The following is a 17198-nucleotide window of genomic DNA, read 5'->3' on the forward strand; positions in this document are numbered from 1 at the left end:
CAGTGTCCTGGTACAGAGTGCGGGGTTTCTCCTTAATGGCATCCATCTCTTTAGCAATTATAACTGCTCTCAAACCCGATTTGTCTATCACAGAAGCTCACACTCTCTCCCACGGCAGACTGCGTGTTTTTTCATCCTCCTGCTCCATTTATTCTCTCTGTCTCCCTCACTATAGACCTGGATGAGGACAGAAAGCAAAAGCCATGCACGACCCAGTCCAAATGCTATAGCCTGTCTCTAGATTTCCCCTTCCAAACAAGTGATCCAATCAGTTACCTAAATTCAGCCTCCCGTGCGTCTGCAGGACCCAGGCAGAATAGCCAGGTTCATTGACAGAGCACTGCAAGCACAGCCACTACCCTATTTTGTACTAGATCTGTGTTCTCTTCAGATGTTTCAGGAGCTGCGCCCCTGCTGTCTACATCCTGGCCTTCCCATCTTCCACCAGAATGGCCTTTCTGCATTCTAAGCTTTTTCAACTTGAAGTTCCAAACTCTTCCACATTCCCCTTGCAGACCAGGTTTATTCCAGCAATGACTCTACTGCTTGGTACCAATGTTCCCTGTGAGTTATTTCACTCGCTACTACAATAAAGATGCCTGACCGATGATGATGATGATAGTGGTGGTGGTGGTGATGATGATGATGATGAAAAAGGCAACCACTGTCTTAGGAAGTGTAAGAGGTTGTAATTAGAATGAAAATGGACCATCATAAGGAAAGAGCTGGAATAGAGTGTGTGCTAGTAGCTGACTGGTGTTTTTAGAATGTGGGGAATTGAGTGTGCCCGTATCGAGTGAAGAAGGGGATGGATGGATGGATGGATGGATGGATGGATGGATGGATGGATGGAGCAAAGGACCAATGCAAAGAATGGTCCTGAACTACCCACAGCTGTAGAATTGGATAAGACAAAGAATAAAGTTGTAGGCAGGCACGAAGTCTGCATGCTCACAGAGACAGCGGAATTGTTAAAGCACGAGGTTTTTTTTCCTCAACAGAAGAAACTGACACCTGTTCACCCAGAAGGCTAGAGTGTGTGCTGTTTAATAACCTGGTGATCGTTTGGTATCTGTGGAGCCAGTCTTCACCCGAATCCCCCAGACTCCTGAACACTGTTTCTCGGTCAATAGAACCCAGGCTCATGTTTATTACAAACCCCTCCTCCCTAGGCCCTTATCCCGGGCACTGTTTTCAAGTCAATAGAACTTGTTCCTGTGGAAGAGGTCATAGGTGCTTTGCAAAAGACAGGTACTTTGTAAGGGAGTTTTGAAGTAGTAGTCATGCCTTGAGCTTTGCTGTGATAACTGTCAAGAGGAAACGTCTCCAAAGTTGTCCTGTGCTTTAAATATGTCAAAAATAAACTGATTGGCGTCGGACTCCAGAAGTTTGAACCAGCCTGCTTAACTAAAGTCAGGTTGAATCGAGTTTCGTTCTCGCCTCTCTGCAGGTCATTCTGTTGCCAGCCATGACACTTGCAAGGACCGCCACACAAGGACACACTAAGTCCTTTTGACAACACAAGCCCTTGCAGAGCCATGATCCTTCTAACATGAAGATTCAACTAGGCTCCTCTGGTGGCAGCAGCACCTGGCTTGCTGTAGCTCTAGAGGGGTTCCTTTGAAGACATTCAAGGTTTTGTGACCTTGATAGACAAAATACTAAATTTTTCAACTGGCAATCCCAGATTCTAACTTCGAAAGGCAAAATATAACATAATTTTTGGAGGATAACTTTTCATTATGCACTGAGCTAGAAAACTGACTGTACTCTTCAGACCAATCGATTGACTTACTGTCTAGAGGAATAACCAGATGCACAGGTTCATTCTGAGACAAACACCAAAATAACCAAAATGACCAGAAACAACTAACAGGAAGAAAGGACTTATTTGGGCTTATACTTTCGGGTCACAGTCTATTCCTGAGGGAAGTCAGGGCAGGAACTTGAAGCAGAGACCATGAAAGAGTGCTCCTCACTGGGCTTGGTCATGCTTTGCTCAACTAGCTTTCCTTACACAACGCAGACTATCTGTCCAGGAAACAGTGTGGCCTACAGTGGGCAGGGCCCTTCTACATCAGTCATCAGTAAAGACAATCCCCTAGAGACATGTTCACCAGGCATCTGATCTGGGCATTCTGCAAATGTTCTCAGGTAACTCGAGCCTGTGTCAAATTGATAGTTAATACTAACTAGGATACATGAAAAAATGGGTGCCAACTGACCTGGGACATAGTTCAGAGGGTAGAGGGTTTGCCTGCCATGCATGCTGCCCTGGGTTTGATCCCCAGCACCACATAAACTAAGCATAGTTACACGACTCATATATTACCAGCACTTAGGAGGCAGAGGCAAAAGAACAAAGGGGTTTTCTGTTTATTTATTTTTTTATTTTCTTTTTTTCGGAGCTGGGGACCGAACCTAGGGCCTTGCACTTGCTAGGCAAGCGCTCTACCACTGAGCTAAATCCCCAACCCCATTTTTTTTTAAGGTTTATTTATTTATTTATGCATGTAAGTGCACTGTTGCTGTCTTCAAACATACCAGAGGGCATCGGATCCCATTACAGATGGTTGTGAGCCACCATGTGGTTGCTGGGAATTGAACTCAGGACCTCTGGAAGAATAGTGTTCTTAACCCCTGAGCCAGCTCTTCAACCTGAGGATCAAAAGTTTTACACTACCCTGGGCTGCATAGCAAATTCAAGGCCAGCCTGGACACATGGGACCCTGACACACAAGTAATTTTCTAAAAAAGATCCTGCATCCGTGACTTCCCCATCATGTTGGACTAAACCTCCACATTGTGAGCCAAAATAAATATTCTTTTCCTTTAATTAATAACAAATGAGGCGTGGTGGTGAACAGCTGTAGTCCCAGCTACTCAGGAGGCCAGAGGAGGGGCACAGCTTGAGCCCAGAACTTCCTGAGTTAATGGGATCACACAGGTTAAGATAATTAAATCTCAAGAAAGTGGTTTTTTAAAATCTTGTTTGAAACATGGAAGCTGTTGAAATTGTCTGCATAGACACTGCAGATCAAAGTTGAACCAGCAGATTACAGAAAGGGGTAGCAGATTTGGCCTTCACAATACCCAGGAGCTGAAGACTTAAGGAGAATGTAGATGTCTTCACCCACCGTATTTTAATGAGGGGAAAAGTCTGCAGCTGGTGGCAAGCATACTAAAACAGGGATCTAGGCGCTTCTCTTCCACCAGGCCTCCCTTTCCTCCTGGGATCCCAGAGGACACAGATACTAACAGAGCCAGCAGGCTGTCTCATACTAGCGCTCATTTGCAGGGAGATGAGGGTGCATTCTGTATGCTGAGACTGGAATACCTGAAGGAATATATTATTCATGTCATGTGCTGTAAATTGCCCGGGTTTCAAATGCATAGCGACCAATCAGATACCCAACAATAAGACTGCAGCAAGAAGATACTGTTCAAAAAATGTTTATTGCAGAAAATTAAAAAGAAAATCGCGTTTGACTCTACTTACAAAAAGTCATAAATGTATGCATGCTGGGATGAAAGACGGGCAGCTGAAAGGTGTTCCGTCTTATTTCTGCCTCTCCCACACTTTCTACTCTGAATGTGTTCACTTCATAATCAGAAAAACAAAAGTTTCTTAGAAACATAGCACTGGGGGTTGGAGTTGTAGCAGGGTTTGGTGGAGTACTTGCCAAGCATGTCTGAAGCCATAGGTTTGTTCCCCAGTTTGAGATGCAGATCTGCAATCCCAGGACTCAGAGGGTGGAGACTGGAGGATCGGAAGTTCAAATCCACTCTTGATTACACCGGAAATCAAGACCAGGGTGGGATACATAAGACTATGCCAAAACAAACAAACAAACAAAAACACCGCGGCACAGCCTACTACTCAATTGTGTGCAGTTAGATATCCTGAGGAAAGAAAGGTATGTTGACTAACATGTTTCCTCACAAATTGCGGATTGAAGGTCTGACTCCCACCGGGCATGGCGCACATCTGTAGCTCCAGCTCTGAGGTAGGCTGAGACACAGTTTCAATTTATGCCAGCCCGGGCTACAAGGCCTTGGAGGCCAGCCAGAGCTGCATAGCCAAACTCTTTCAAGCCTTTCTCCCAGAGAAAATAATGTCAGAATAGACAATTGCTCACAGAGTTCCAAAATGGCACTGGGTTCCAACGCAGGATTTGATAGGTGCCCAGAAACTTGTCTCTCTGAAGAAGCACGAGCTGGTGGCCTTATGGCCTCCTAGGTGAGGCTGAACAGCTTTTCTGCGCCCGGTGAGGTGAGGTGAGGTGAGAGGATGAAAGACGAGGACTGAGGTACCGCTAGTGTGCACGGCTGCAAGGCCATCCCTCCATTGCGCACGCGCAGATAGCATGCATAGCTAAACAAAACCTGAGCACCCCTCTTGTCCGGTGCTAACCTGGATGTCGGGGACATGCAAAACCCCAGTCTCCAGACGTTCCTCTACGCTCGTCCCCATCTAGCCACTCCAGAGCCTTCCCGCCAAAGCCACATCCAATCAGAAAGTGCCAGCACTGCAAACCGAGCCGCATCCAATCACGTGGGATGTGGGGCCTAAGCCCGCCTCTGAGGTGCTCTGGGCCAATGAGACCCCGCCTGGACTGCACATCCGGCCTGGACTGTTGAGCGCGCAGGCGAGAGGCGGTTGAGGACCGGTGGTGAGGAACGGCTGAGGCGGCGTCCGAGCAGGTCTGCGGAGTTCAGCATGGTGAGAACCGCCTGGTTGGTGGGAGCAGTCCCAGGCCAGGGTGGTTGGGTTCAGGGCCTCTGAGGGTAGGCTCCACAGGAGGTCGACCTCCATCTCCTCAGAGTCTCAGGCTTCCTCACAGCCCCAGCTCCTGCAAAGATGAGCGAAAGCAAAGCGGCCCAGAGGCCGCACTTTCCTCTCGACTCCTCACAAAGCAAGTGTGCGTGAGCGAGATGCACCGCTTCTTAGCTCCTGTGAAGATCCAGGATGCTGGGATGCAGGTCCCACCTGGAGTCCCAGCCCCGCAGGGCTGATGAAAGAGGCGCAAGAGTTCGAGGCCAACCTCAGCCCCGTAGGACTCCAGCCTCAAGAAAAACTGGCAGATAGGTTTTGGGGGAGGGAGCTTTTGTTTAGTTTACTGGTACCAGTGCCCTTGAGAGAACAAGTAATGGCGTTGATTCCAGAAGAATCTAGAAGCCACCAAGCTTTCTGGTTTAATGTTCACCTAGGAAAGTGAAAGTTACTGAGCCCAAAGAGCCTGTGTTTGGAATTTTAAGACAGTCTCATAGCTCATGTGAGTCCCGAGCTCACTATGATGGAAAAATGCCCTCGAGCCTCTGGTAGGCCTGCCCGCCCTCTGCGCCTCCTCTGTGTCAGGATCGCGGGCTACCAGCTCTGCCAAGCTTCCCAGAGGACTTTTTTTATGTTTTGTGGCCACTGCTGTTTTCCATGTTACGAGGTTTGTAAGTGGGACAGTTTGTTCACATTAGAAAGTAGAGCACTTGCCTAGGAAGCGCAAGGCCCTGGGTTAGGTCCCCAGCTCCAAAAAAAAAAAAGAACCAAAAAAAAAAAAAAAAAAAAGAAAGAAAGAAAAGAAAGTAAATCTGAGGTGTGTGAAGGCAATCCCAAGCACTAGGTGGGCTGAGGCAGGGGAATTGGATTTCAAGACTAGTCAGTAAATTTGAAGCTAGCATAGGCTACAAAAACTTGCCTTAAGGAAAGAGTAAAATAAAGCTAAGAGCCTGTTTTAGGTATTTTTCTTTGAAAACGTGTGTGTGTGTGTGTGTGTGTGTGTGTGTGTGTGTGTGTGTGTGTGTGTGTGTGTGTGTGTGTGTGTGTGTATAGTATGTGTTCATGGTGCAGTATCCTAGAGAAGCCAGAAGAGGGTGTGGAAGACCTAGGAGCTGGAGTCAGGCTGTTGTGAGCCTGGTGACCAAGCCCTGATCCAAACAAGAGTGCTCTCCTAACCACCACATAAGCTCTCCAGCCCCAAGCAGAGAACTCCTTAAACACTTGTATTCGCACACGATCTGGGTCTAAACAGCCAGGATTTGCCTTTGTTTCTGTGACAGGATCTCATCTTTTTGCCTCCTCGTCCTGATTGAGCTGGGTGCTGACTCGATCAGTATTTTCTCATGAAGACTTTTTTCCAGTTGAGGGGAGAGTTCCTATGGCCCAGTTCTTGATATGCATGGAATTTGGCAGCGTGTTCTAGTTTGCTGTGATAAAACACTGACCAAACCAACTTGGAGGATTTATTTGGCTGTCATTAGGAAGCCTAAGCGGGAACTGAAGGAGACCATAGAGGAATCCTGGTTACTGGCTTACTCAGCCTTCTTCCTTAACTAGCCCTGGCCTTAACTTAAGCCCATTGTGGGTTGGTCCCTCCCACATCGATCATTAATTAAGGAAATAGCCACAGGCATGCTCACGGTCCCTCTTCCCAAGTGACTCTGGTTTGTGTCAGCTTAACCAAAACTAATCCGCACAATGTGTTTGCATATGCTTTTTCAAATTAACCTTCAGAAACTTAAATTACCTGCAAGTTAAGTAGAATCTTACCATTTGCCTCAAAAAACCTCTGTTTCACCGAAGAATCTTAGTGATTTTGGGGGAGGGGAAGCTCTGTTTGCTTTTGAGTCACTGTAGAAGCGTTGCTGAGCCTTAAAAGTGAGATAAGGGACTATATTTGCTTTGTTTGTCTTATTGCATTCGTTTGGTGGCGATCAGCAGACAGTTGGCAGGAGTTGATTCTCCTCTTCCACCAAGTGGGTCCCTGAGATGAGATCAGGTCATTGAGTGTGGCAGTAAGCGCCTTAGCCATCTCAGGTTTGCTCTCAACAAACCTGTTCTCGGGCTCCCTGAGACAAACCAACAACCAGGGAGCCTGCACGGGTGAACCCAGGCCCTCTGCATAGTTGTGCAGCTCCGTGTTTTTGTGGGGGCACCTAACAGGGAATGGGGACTGTTTCTGATGCTTTTGCCTGCTCTTTGTCCTATGAGTTGCCTCGTCAAGCCTTAATCTGAGGGGAATGCCTGATTTTATTGCAATTTGATATGCCATGTCTGGTTGATGTCCCTGGGAGGCCTACCCTTTTCTAAAGAGAAAGGGAGGAGGAGTGGATGGGGAGGGAGGTTGGATAGAGTAGAAACTGCAGTTGGGATGTAGTAGATGAGAGAAGGAATTAATAATAGTAGTAGTAGTAGTAGAAGTAGTAGTAATAGTAAGGGGTTAGGGATTTAGCTCAGTGGTAGAGCACTTGCCTAGGAAGTGCAAGGCCCTGGGTTCGGTCCCCAGCTCCGAAAAAAAGGAAAAAAAGTAGTAGTAGTAGTAGTAGTAGTAGTAAAATACTGGTGGCTGGCATACTGGTGCATGCACTTAATCCCAGCACTGGGAGGCAGTAGCACGAGTATCTTTGTGAATTTGAATAAGCCAGTAACATGGTGACAGACAGTCTGTGTCAAAACAAAAAAGAAAATCCACATTAAAATGGAGAGGAAGGGTCTGAGCCTGCCAGCTTTCTGCACACCATAATGCAGCTGACTCTAAAGTTCGTGATGGTTCCCGAGGCCTCGCTGAGGTGCAGAGGCCTGTAGTCTCTGTAAAATATGCCTTCCTGGGTTCTACTCAGTGGTTAGCACCTCTTGTTTGCAGAGGTAGGATAAAGCAGTTGCCTGGTTGTAAAGTACTTGATTTATTCTTATGCCGACTGGAATGAGACTCAGATGGTGGTTTGTTTATTTGGCTTTGGCAACTACTGGGGGGTCACTTACCCCTAGTAAACTGCCAACAGCTGGGCTGGCTGCTTCCCTGGCTGCCTGCAGTCCCCACATGCTTGCTGTTTGAATCTTCTGGATTATTCTACTCCAGCAGTCCGGTGTCCTCCGGTGCGGTGTGGAGAGCATTTCAGTCAGGCTGTGCTGCTGTCCATCCTGTCTAATGGAGACCTGTTCTCCCCTCTTTCTCTTCCTCCCCGCTCCGCTCCTTCTCTCTCCTCCCCAGGATCCCTCCTCCTCGACTTCTCACTTGATCGAAAGCCCTGCTTTTTTCCTCCTCCTACACAATCTCAGGCTCTAGCCTTTTATTAATCAATTAAACTGGGGAGTAGAGTTTACATAGCATCGCTTGGTGTATGTATTCGAGTCTCTAACCAGATCTTGGGAGCCGGTATTTAGCATTTGAATACATAGCAGCACCAGACCAGCCCCCAGCACTATGTTTTATTTTTAAGGTGACCACAAGCACGTTACTGTCTGCACCTGAAAGAGCCCACCAGGAGATGAATGACCAGTTTATAACTGAAGCCATACATGACACACAACAAGAACACACCATTTGCAGCAAACAGTGTTACCTGTGACATTATGCTCAAGAGCCCATGATTTACACACACACACGCGCGCGCGCACACACACACACACACACACACACACACACACACAGCCTGGGCTATACAAGAAGTTCCTTAAATTTTGAATAATATTTAAAGTCGTCTTAAAATTTTTTAAATAAAAAAATTAGGCGAATACAGCATCTCAGTACTTAACAATATCTCAGAATGTATGGATGAGTGATTGCTCTAAGTGGACTGGCATCTGTGTGAAGGATACTAACTTATTAATATTAACAGATATGTACATGAGCCAGCTTCATGGTACCCAGAATGGGACAGAGAGCAATAAAAAGGGTTGATCTAGATAGGCAAATAGAAGATATAGTGACTGTCCAGGTAGGCTTTGGCTGGGTGATCTGGGACCTACGGTATCATTTCTTCCTGACCTTTGTATCTCGTCATTTTGTGTAGCCACAGTTAAGACCTGATAGGTTTTTCTGAGAATTACCGTGACTTCCCTACTGAGTTAGCTGTTGACATTGCATGGCTTCCAAGGCTCAAACCAACCATAGTTTTTTAAAGAGTGGCAGACGTTTATGCTCTGGGGCTAACTGCTACTTGGTCAGTCTGGTTCAATGGCTTATATCTGTAATCCTAGCTTGAGAGGCTGAGGCAAGAGGATTGTCACTAGTTTAAGGCTGGCCAGTGTTTGTAAAACTGTATACTAAAATAGGGCAAGTTTAGAGTAGACAAGCTGTTTAGTCTCTGTGTGCAAGTTTGTGTGTGTTCTGAGATAGGATTGGACTTGAATTCTACTTAATCTTTCTTCTGGGTACTGGGATTATGGACCTGTGTAGCCATACCTGGTGGCTGTCAGTTTTAACAGAGATAAAAGGAATGCCTAAGCATTGTTGTAAATTCTGAAATAGATACTGGGGCACAACACTGTATCCGCCTGTCACACAGTTTGAAGTAAATTACTATCGTGTTTTCTGGTTCCCAGCGTGAGTGCATCTCTATCCACGTGGGGCAGGCAGGTGTCCAGATTGGCAATGCCTGCTGGGAACTGTACTGCCTTGAACATGGTATTCAACCTGACGGTCAAATGCCAAGCGACAAAACCATTGGCGGTGGGGACGACTCATTCAACACGTTCTTCAGTGAGACTGGCGCCGGCAAGCATGTGCCCAGAGCAGTGTTTGTGGACCTGGAGCCCACTGTGGTCGGTAGGTGCCTGGGCCCTGGGAGGAGGCTTTCCTGGGAGAATGAGGTGTCTCAGGAAAGCTCTCTGAGATCTACTGAATGTTCGTGACTTTGTTGGGTAAGAAACTGAAAGGAAGGGTCATCCGTGGTGTATGTGTAACCAGAGACTAGGAGGCACCGCTGACATACATGCACAGTGTGGTGGAATGGCCCTGGCCTGAAAGACCCACAGGACATATGGTCTCTCTCTAGATGAAGTGCGCACGGGAACCTACCGGCAACTCTTCCACCCAGAGCAGCTGATCACTGGGAAGGAAGATGCGGCCAATAACTATGCCAGAGGTCACTACACCATTGGCAAAGAGATTGTTGACCTGGTCCTGGACCGAATCCGAAAACTGGTAAGAGGATTGCGAAGGAGGCTTCATATTGTGGTTGTCCTGGTCAAGAAGGTCGGTGGTGGCGGTGGTGGTGGCGGTGGCGTCACTTTGCCGTTGCTGTGACAAACACCATGACAATGCATCTTAGGAAGAAAGGGTTGGTTTGGCTTACGCTTCCACAGCACTGTTCATCACTGAAGTTAGTCAGGGCAGGGACCTGGAGGCAGGAGCTGATGCAGAGGCCATGAAGGGCTGCCGCTTACTGGCTGCTCCCTGTGCCCTGCTTTCTTACAGATTCTAGGACCACCAGCCCAGGGGTCGTTCTACTCACAGTGGGCTGGGCCCTCCCTTTCAATCACTAATTAAGAAAATGCCTTACAGGCTTCCCACAACCTGATCCTATGGAGGCATTATCTTTAATAAAAGGATCCCTCCTCCCAAACTTTAGCTGCTGTCAAGGTGACATAAAACTATCAGGCACAGTCATGGCAGATCTGTTCATCTATGAGTTTATCAAAATACCTAACAGACCTTGCTGCGATGTATCTGTCTCCACTGCATTCAAAGGCTGTGTGTGTGTGTGTGTGTGTGTGTGTGTGTGTGTGTGTGTGTGTGTGTGTGGTAGAAGTGTGAATTTACTTCAGTTTGTAGAAATGGAAGTCACGAGTGCAGGGTGTGGAAGTCGGAGTGTGGTTTGTAGGCATTGACGTCTGTGCTCTGGTTTCACCGCAGGCTGATCTGTGCACGGGGCTGCAGGGCTTCCTCATCTTCCACAGCTTTGGAGGTGGCACAGGGTCTGGGTTCGCATCTCTGCTGATGGAGCGGCTTTCCGTGGACTACGGCAAGAAGTCCAAGCTGGAGTTTGCCATCTACCCAGCCCCCCAGGTCTCCACAGCTGTTGTGGAGCCTTACAACTCCATCCTGACCACACACACGACACTGGAGCACTCCGACTGTGCTTTCATGGTGGATAACGAAGCCATCTACGACATCTGTCGGCGAAACCTGGACATTGAACGTCCCACTTACACCAACCTCAATCGTCTGATTGGGCAGATTGTGTCGTCCATCACAGCCTCTCTGAGGTTCGACGGGGCCCTGAATGTGGACTTAACAGAATTCCAGACCAACCTGGTGCCATACCCTCGCATCCACTTCCCACTGGCCACCTATGCCCCGGTCATCTCGGCCGAGAAGGCCTACCATGAGCAGCTGTCAGTGGCAGAGATCACCAACGCTTGCTTTGAGCCAGCCAATCAGATGGTCAAGTGTGACCCTCGCCATGGCAAATACATGGCCTGCTGCATGTTGTACAGGGGGGATGTGGTTCCAAAAGATGTCAACGCGGCTATTGCTACCATCAAGACCAAGCGTACCATCCAGTTTGTGGATTGGTGTCCAACTGGCTTTAAGGTAGGACTGGGTGCTGGGACACTGGGACAGTTCTATCTGCCAGTAAGCAACAGGTTCTGCCTCCCTCCAGGCCACAGCTTTGAGAAAGCTCATGGCCCTTCCCAGGTCAGGCTCCAAAGAAAGCATAGTAGTTGGTAAGTGGTGTAACACTTCTCCACATGACACTGGAGCCCTTTGCCCAAAAACATCAATTGCCAACCTTTTTTCTTGGGTGGTGGTGGTTGTTGTTGTTGATGTTGGTGTTGATGTTGTTGATGATGATGTTGGTGTTGATGGTGTTGATGATGATGTTGGTGGTGTTGTGGGGATTGGCCGTTTGGTTAGCTTTTGGAAAAGGTTTCCATGTAGCTCTGGCTGTCCTGGAACTTACTCTGTAAACCAGGCTGGCCTCAAACTCAAAACATCCCCTGCCTTTGCCTCTTGAGTGCTAGGATTAAAGGTGTGCACCACAGCTGCCAGTGCCCAAACCTTATTTCTTTTTTCTCTTTTTTAAAGACTTGCTGTCTTTGTGTGCGTGTGCATTTGTGAGCACGTGCACTGCTGGTATCTGTGGAGGCCCAAAGAGCGCACTGGGTGTCTTAGAACTGAAGTTTCAGACAGTTGTGAGCTACCATGTGGTTGTTGGAAATTGAACCCTGGTCCTCTGGAAAAGCAGCCAGCACTCTTTAACGGCTGAGCCATCTCTCCAGCCCCCAAACAACTTCTGAAATCATCAATTACCAAGGGTTATGCAGTGCATTTTTCTCAGTGAGACACTGGGAAGGTGTGGCTGGAAGCCGGTGCTGTGCCTGGCTGAGTTTCCTCCAGCTGCACCTGATTGCTGCAGTAAAGAGCTGGCTACAGGGAAGTACAGGGTAGGGGCTGCCCCCAGAGAGAGACTGCCAGAACCATGTTCGTCTCTTTGCCCTAGGTTCCCTTTTGTCAGCACCAGTGTGGTTTATCACACCTTTTACAACCATTTTCCGGGACTACACTAGTTTCCGTGTTTAAAAATAAGTTTGAATTTTAGCTGGACATTTATTAGGGCACGCGCTTCTAATCCCAGCACTAGAGTGAGTTCCAGATCAGTCTTGTCCACACTAGGGAGTTTGCAGCCAGCTCTGGCTTCTAAAGTGAGTTTTAGAGCCTGTAGTGTGTGTGTGTGTGTGTGTGTGTGTGTGTGTGTGTGTGTGTGTGTGTGTGTGTATTTATTTTAAAACATAGCAAAATATTAAACTATGGAAGACTGAAAAGCTGAAGTCTCAGCCCTGAAAGCTGCTGCCCTCATAACATGAGGCGATCGGCATAGTCACAAATGTTACGCCTTCTGTGCAGGCGATGCTGGTTGCAGGCCAGCAGGGGAGCAAAGGGTACATCTTCCTTCTTAAAGCGGGGCTGTATTTCTTCTCTGAGGAGGGCCCTTGTGTCTCTGTCTGTATCTGTTTCCAGCCCCTGTCTGGCTGTGCTCCTAGCTGCTGCTCACAGCCATGCACTTATCGGGGTTCACACAGGTTACCACCTTAGCCTCTTCTTGCCAGAGTTTACTGCTGCACGGGTGTTTTCTACACATGGAAATCTCAGTCTGTTTTAACTAAGCACACAGTATACCTTGGATACGGTTCTCATTTTTGGCCTTTGTGTATTAGTTTGGCCATTAGTGGTTTAAGTAAGTCCTTTACAATTTTTATACATGTTGCTTTGTGTGGATGATTTTTCATCCCCAAAAGCATGGTATAAGTATTTATTTTAAGCAGGGTTATTATTTCACTATAAACTTCACTGTATTTTTCTCCTCCTGCAGGTGGGCATTAACTACCAGCCTCCCACCGTGGTCCCGGGGGGCGACCTGGCCAAGGTGCAGCGGGCCGTGTGCATGCTGAGCAACACCACTGCCATCGCAGAGGCCTGGGCCCGTCTGGACCACAAATTTGACCTCATGTACGCCAAGCGGGCCTTCGTGCATTGGTACGTGGGAGAGGGCATGGAGGAAGGGGAGTTCTCAGAGGCCCGGGAGGACCTGGCCGCGCTGGAGAAGGATTATGAAGAGGTGGGCGTGGATTCCGTGGAAGCAGAGGCAGAAGAAGGGGAGGAGTACTGAGTGCATGGGTCTGGCTGGCAGCCGTCCATTTACGTCTTCCCCACCATTGAAAATAAAGGATATATTATTAAAGTTTCTGTACTGAGCTATTGCCTGTCTTGTATGCTGTACTTTTTAACTAAATTCCTCTCTAGTTACCTACTTTTTCCAAGTAATTTCTCTGCAGAAAACACACACGTTTTCCCCTAAGAAATGATAAACAGGTCTGTGTGTTCAGTTTTAAGTTCTGTCTAGGGACCTTAGGATAAAGTACTGGTTGACTGGCATAGAAAGGACTTCACCCAGTGTTGGGCTGCTGGGGAGGGGTCCCCTGGCCTCAGAAGCTCCGTGTGTGGTGGCTTTGTTTCCACCGGCATAGTTAGCTTTCTTCCCCTGCTGTTGTGTTGCTGCTGGAGCTGAACCAGAGCCACCTGCCATTACATGGGCCCTTACTGTAGTCTGGTCACCCTCCTACCAGGTTCCTGGTACAGGGTTAAGTGTTGAGAATTGAGTGTCTTCGTAGGTGCTTTCAGCAGGAACCAAGAGTTCTTAGTGACGGCCTTTTTCAGTCAAGGGCTGCCCAGAACCATATCTCGGTCTAGAAGGTTCTAGTACCACACCATATAAACCCACATGAAGCCACTCATCCTAGTCAGCCAGTAGCTATGCTTAGGTGCTCAAATGAGCCACGCATATGAAAGCACGAATCTTCCAAATGACTGGTGCTTTTCTTCAGGTCATCTGTGAGGGGTCCAGGTAGTCCTGAGTAGAGCTGAAGACCTGACATCTCTGGGTTTGAGACATTCTTCCACGTTTTCCTGCTGTTGCTAAGCAAACTGCTTTTCCTTCCCCAGGCTCAACTCTACTCGAGCCCATAGTGCTTATCTGAAAGGAATGCAGGAGGTTCACCTCCCTCTTTCAACAGCACAGATTTGTGCCTCTGCAGACTTCCCAAGAAAGAAGCCAATCCCTACTCCAGTGTGTGTGTGTGTGTGTGTGTGTGTGTGTGTGTGTGTGTGTGTACGTGTGTGTATTGTACACATACTGGTTTCCATTCTGGTTTTGCCGCCCTCAGTGAAGGCTCAGCTCTGCCCACCTTCAGCTTACACACCACTCATGTTCTCCCTTCTGGGCGAACAGGTGTGCTTTCTCATTGAAGGTTGTGGTGGTTTGAATATACCTGGTCCCGGGAGTGGCGCTATTAGGAGGTGTGGCCTTGTTGGAGGAAGTGTGTCACTGTGGGGGTGGGCTTTGAGAGCTTCCTTCTAGCTGGCTGAGGGAGCCAGTCTTCTGTTTGCTTCGGAACAAGATGTAGAACTCAGCACTTCCTGCCATGCATTCCACAACAGTGATAATAGACTGAACCTCTGAACCAGTAAGCCAGTTCAATTAAATGTCCTTTATAAGTTGCTTTGGTCACAGTGTCTCTTTACAGCAATGGAACCCTACCTAAGAAGTATTGCCCAGGATGAATGGACGTGTCCTCTCCCCACTGAGCAGGGGAGCCCTTTAAGGGCCAGGTACTCAGTGGTTACCTAGTCAGTGTCCACTCCTTCCTTCTCCCTAGCCACAGCACCACTTTGCTCCATGGAGCCATCTGTGGAGCTGAGACAATGGGACTACCCTATCCACACATCCAAAACGACCCAGCGTCATTTGCCCTCATGCAGCTTGACCCCACCCTTTCTCTCTCTCCCCCTTATCTTTCTCTTTTTCACCTTAATGAAAACCAAGAGTTTTTTTTTTAAGAACTCAGCTTGAATTAGATACCTGTTTCCCAAGTTTTATATAACAAAAAATTTTGATGACTAAAGAAATGTCACAAGGTTTATAGGAGTTAAAATAATAGAGATGAATGTGAAGAGGTGACTTACGGCAGGGTTTCGGGTTTCTGGTGACTGCCGTGGGTGTCCCTCTCACCTCCATTCTCCTCCACAGAAAGCTGTTACATCCTGAATCAGAAAAATCACTGAGAAAATGTAGAGTCAGCTATGGAACATAAATATGGTAATGGAATTCAAAAATGAAAATGATGATTTATAAACAGAGGCAGCCCCTGTCCTAGGAAGGATAAGGGACTGAAAGTAATTAGAAAAGTGAGACCCTCATGGGGAGAGGCAGAGCTCAGAGTGGGCTGGAGACTGGCTGGTTTCTAGAATGTGGTGAATTGAGTAGGCCCATATCAGGTGGAGGAGAATGGATAGGAGGACCAGAAATGGCAAAGGACCAATGTGAAAACGATCTGGAAGGAAATCGAGTGTAAAAGCAACACAGATGCCTATGGAACCAGCTGGAAAAGAGCAAAGTCCTTTTGACCACACAGCCCTCGCAGAACCAGGCTGCTCCTGATGAGGAGAGTCCGCCAGGCTCCTCTGGAACCAGCAGCACCTAACTAGCTACAGAGGCTCAGGGAGGACTCCTTTTGGGACCCCTAGAGCAGCTGCCTTTCCCTATTAATATCCAAAATGGCAGTCTTTCTTACAGCTAGGTGTTGAGATCCACATAGCTTAATGAAAGGTATGGAGATGAGTCACAATAAGTACTTTCATGATTTAGGAAATTATATTTTTCTGGAGCCTGATGGGGTGAACTCTAAGACAAGAACGATGTGTCCATGGCGGAGAACCGTAGTTGGTGGGAGTGGTTAATGGGGAGAGTGTGCAGGAGCCACTTTGTGGGATGTTGGAATGATATAATTTGCCTGTCTGCTTGCAGTTGAATAGTTTTGTTTGCCAAAAAACGCCAGGAACTCTTAGGACACATGTAATTCAGTGAGCTTGAGGAAAGTCAGACGTCGCTCTCACAGCTGAAGAGGTTTCCCAATTCTGAGCCTGGCTTGAGCTAACAGAACTGACATGCCTCAGAGTGTCCCAGGTCTTCTGTTCCGTGCGCTCCCGAGTTTGTTACTGTTTGCGATGCTGCTGCAGAGCACTTGGCAACCATTTTAGGAAGGAAGAGTTAGCTGACTCACAGTGGCAGCTGCAGTCCCCAGTGCTGGAGGCATCATGGCGGGGCGGCCGGTGTCTGGCCTCACTGCATTCACAGCCCATGAGCAGAGAGGTCGAATGCTGTGCTCAGCTCATTTACTTTTCTAAAAATTAGTTTTTAAAGATTTTATTTTTTAGGAGGTTGGAGAGATGGCTCAACGGTTAAAAGCACTGGCTGCTCTTCCAGAGCTCCTGGGTTGAGTTCCCAGCAACCACATGGCGGCTCGCAACTGTCATAAGGGGTCTGGTGCCCTCTTCTGTCCTGCAGATGTATATGCAGTGGAGCACTTATAAATAAATAAACAATTTTTTAAAAGATTTATTTAAAAAAAAATATTTATTTTTAATTGTATTGTATTATGCATGTGGGGGAGTGGGGGGTATATACCCATATGTGTGGGTGCCCGAGGAGACCAGGAGGCATCAGAGCTCCTGGAGTTCAAGGTACAGGAGGCTGTGACCTACTTGATGCCAGCAGTGGGGATCAAACCCAGGTCTCCTGAAGGGCCACACACCTCACTGCCAAACCATCTTTGTAGCCTCTCTCTCTTCCTCCTTTTTATTCAGTCATGGACCCCAGTCTATAATGATACTGTCCACATTTAAGGTCGGTCGGTCTTTCCATCTCAGTTAAACACATCTAGGTATCCCTCACAGATGTGCCCAGAGATCTGCTTCCACGGGTCCATCAAGCTGACGTCACCCAATACAAAACCTTTGATAGAAAAGTTCCCTGAACCACATCGTCAGCATCAGCTGGAGAAGGGGGTCATTTTCCTTTGCCAGAGGCACCTCCGAAAATCTTCACTAGGACTTCGGTGCCAGGTTTAAATCCGTGCGATT

The 17198-nt window shown here is 47.7% G+C and overlaps 1 protein-coding gene across 2 annotated transcripts; it reads left to right on the top strand.

The window, feature by feature from the left end:
• The first annotated feature begins 3350 nt into the window (after positions 1–3350).
• LOC116903252 (tubulin alpha-3 chain) lies at positions 3351–13480 on the top strand. 2 transcript variants are annotated; one of them, XM_032905634.1, is made up of 5 exons: positions 3351–3368; positions 9320–9542; positions 9772–9920; positions 10632–11312; positions 13093–13423. In XM_032905634.1, the coding sequence occupies exons 1-5, from the start codon at positions 3357–3359 to the stop codon at positions 13387–13389; spliced, it is 1362 nt and encodes a 453-aa protein (XP_032761525.1). In that variant the 5' UTR covers positions 3351–3356; the 3' UTR covers positions 13390–13423. The 2 variants fall into 2 exon arrangements, with proteins under 2 accessions (XP_032761525.1, XP_032761524.1); XM_032905633.1 differs by lacking the exon at positions 3351–3368 and adding an exon at positions 4685–4723 and having other exon boundaries at positions 13093–13480.
• Positions 13481–17198: the final 3718 nt, after the last annotated feature.

The sequence above is a fragment of the Rattus rattus genome, chromosome 6 (assembly GCF_011064425.1).
Source record: "Rattus rattus isolate New Zealand chromosome 6, Rrattus_CSIRO_v1, whole genome shotgun sequence".
Classification (NCBI taxonomy): Eukaryota; Metazoa; Chordata; class Mammalia; order Rodentia; family Muridae; genus Rattus; species Rattus rattus.

What these genes read in the sequence shown, in the direction of transcription:
- LOC116903252 (XM_032905634.1), top strand. An exon ending in CCTGGAGCCCACTGTGGTCG is followed by an intron (nt 9,543 to 9,771) that starts GTAGGTGCCTGG and finishes GTCTCTCTCTAG; the next exon opens with ATGAAGTGCGCACGGGAACC. An exon ending in GGTGTCCAACTGGCTTTAAG is followed by an intron (nt 11,313 to 13,092) that starts GTAGGACTGGGT and finishes CTCCTCCTGCAG; the next exon opens with GTGGGCATTAACTACCAGCC.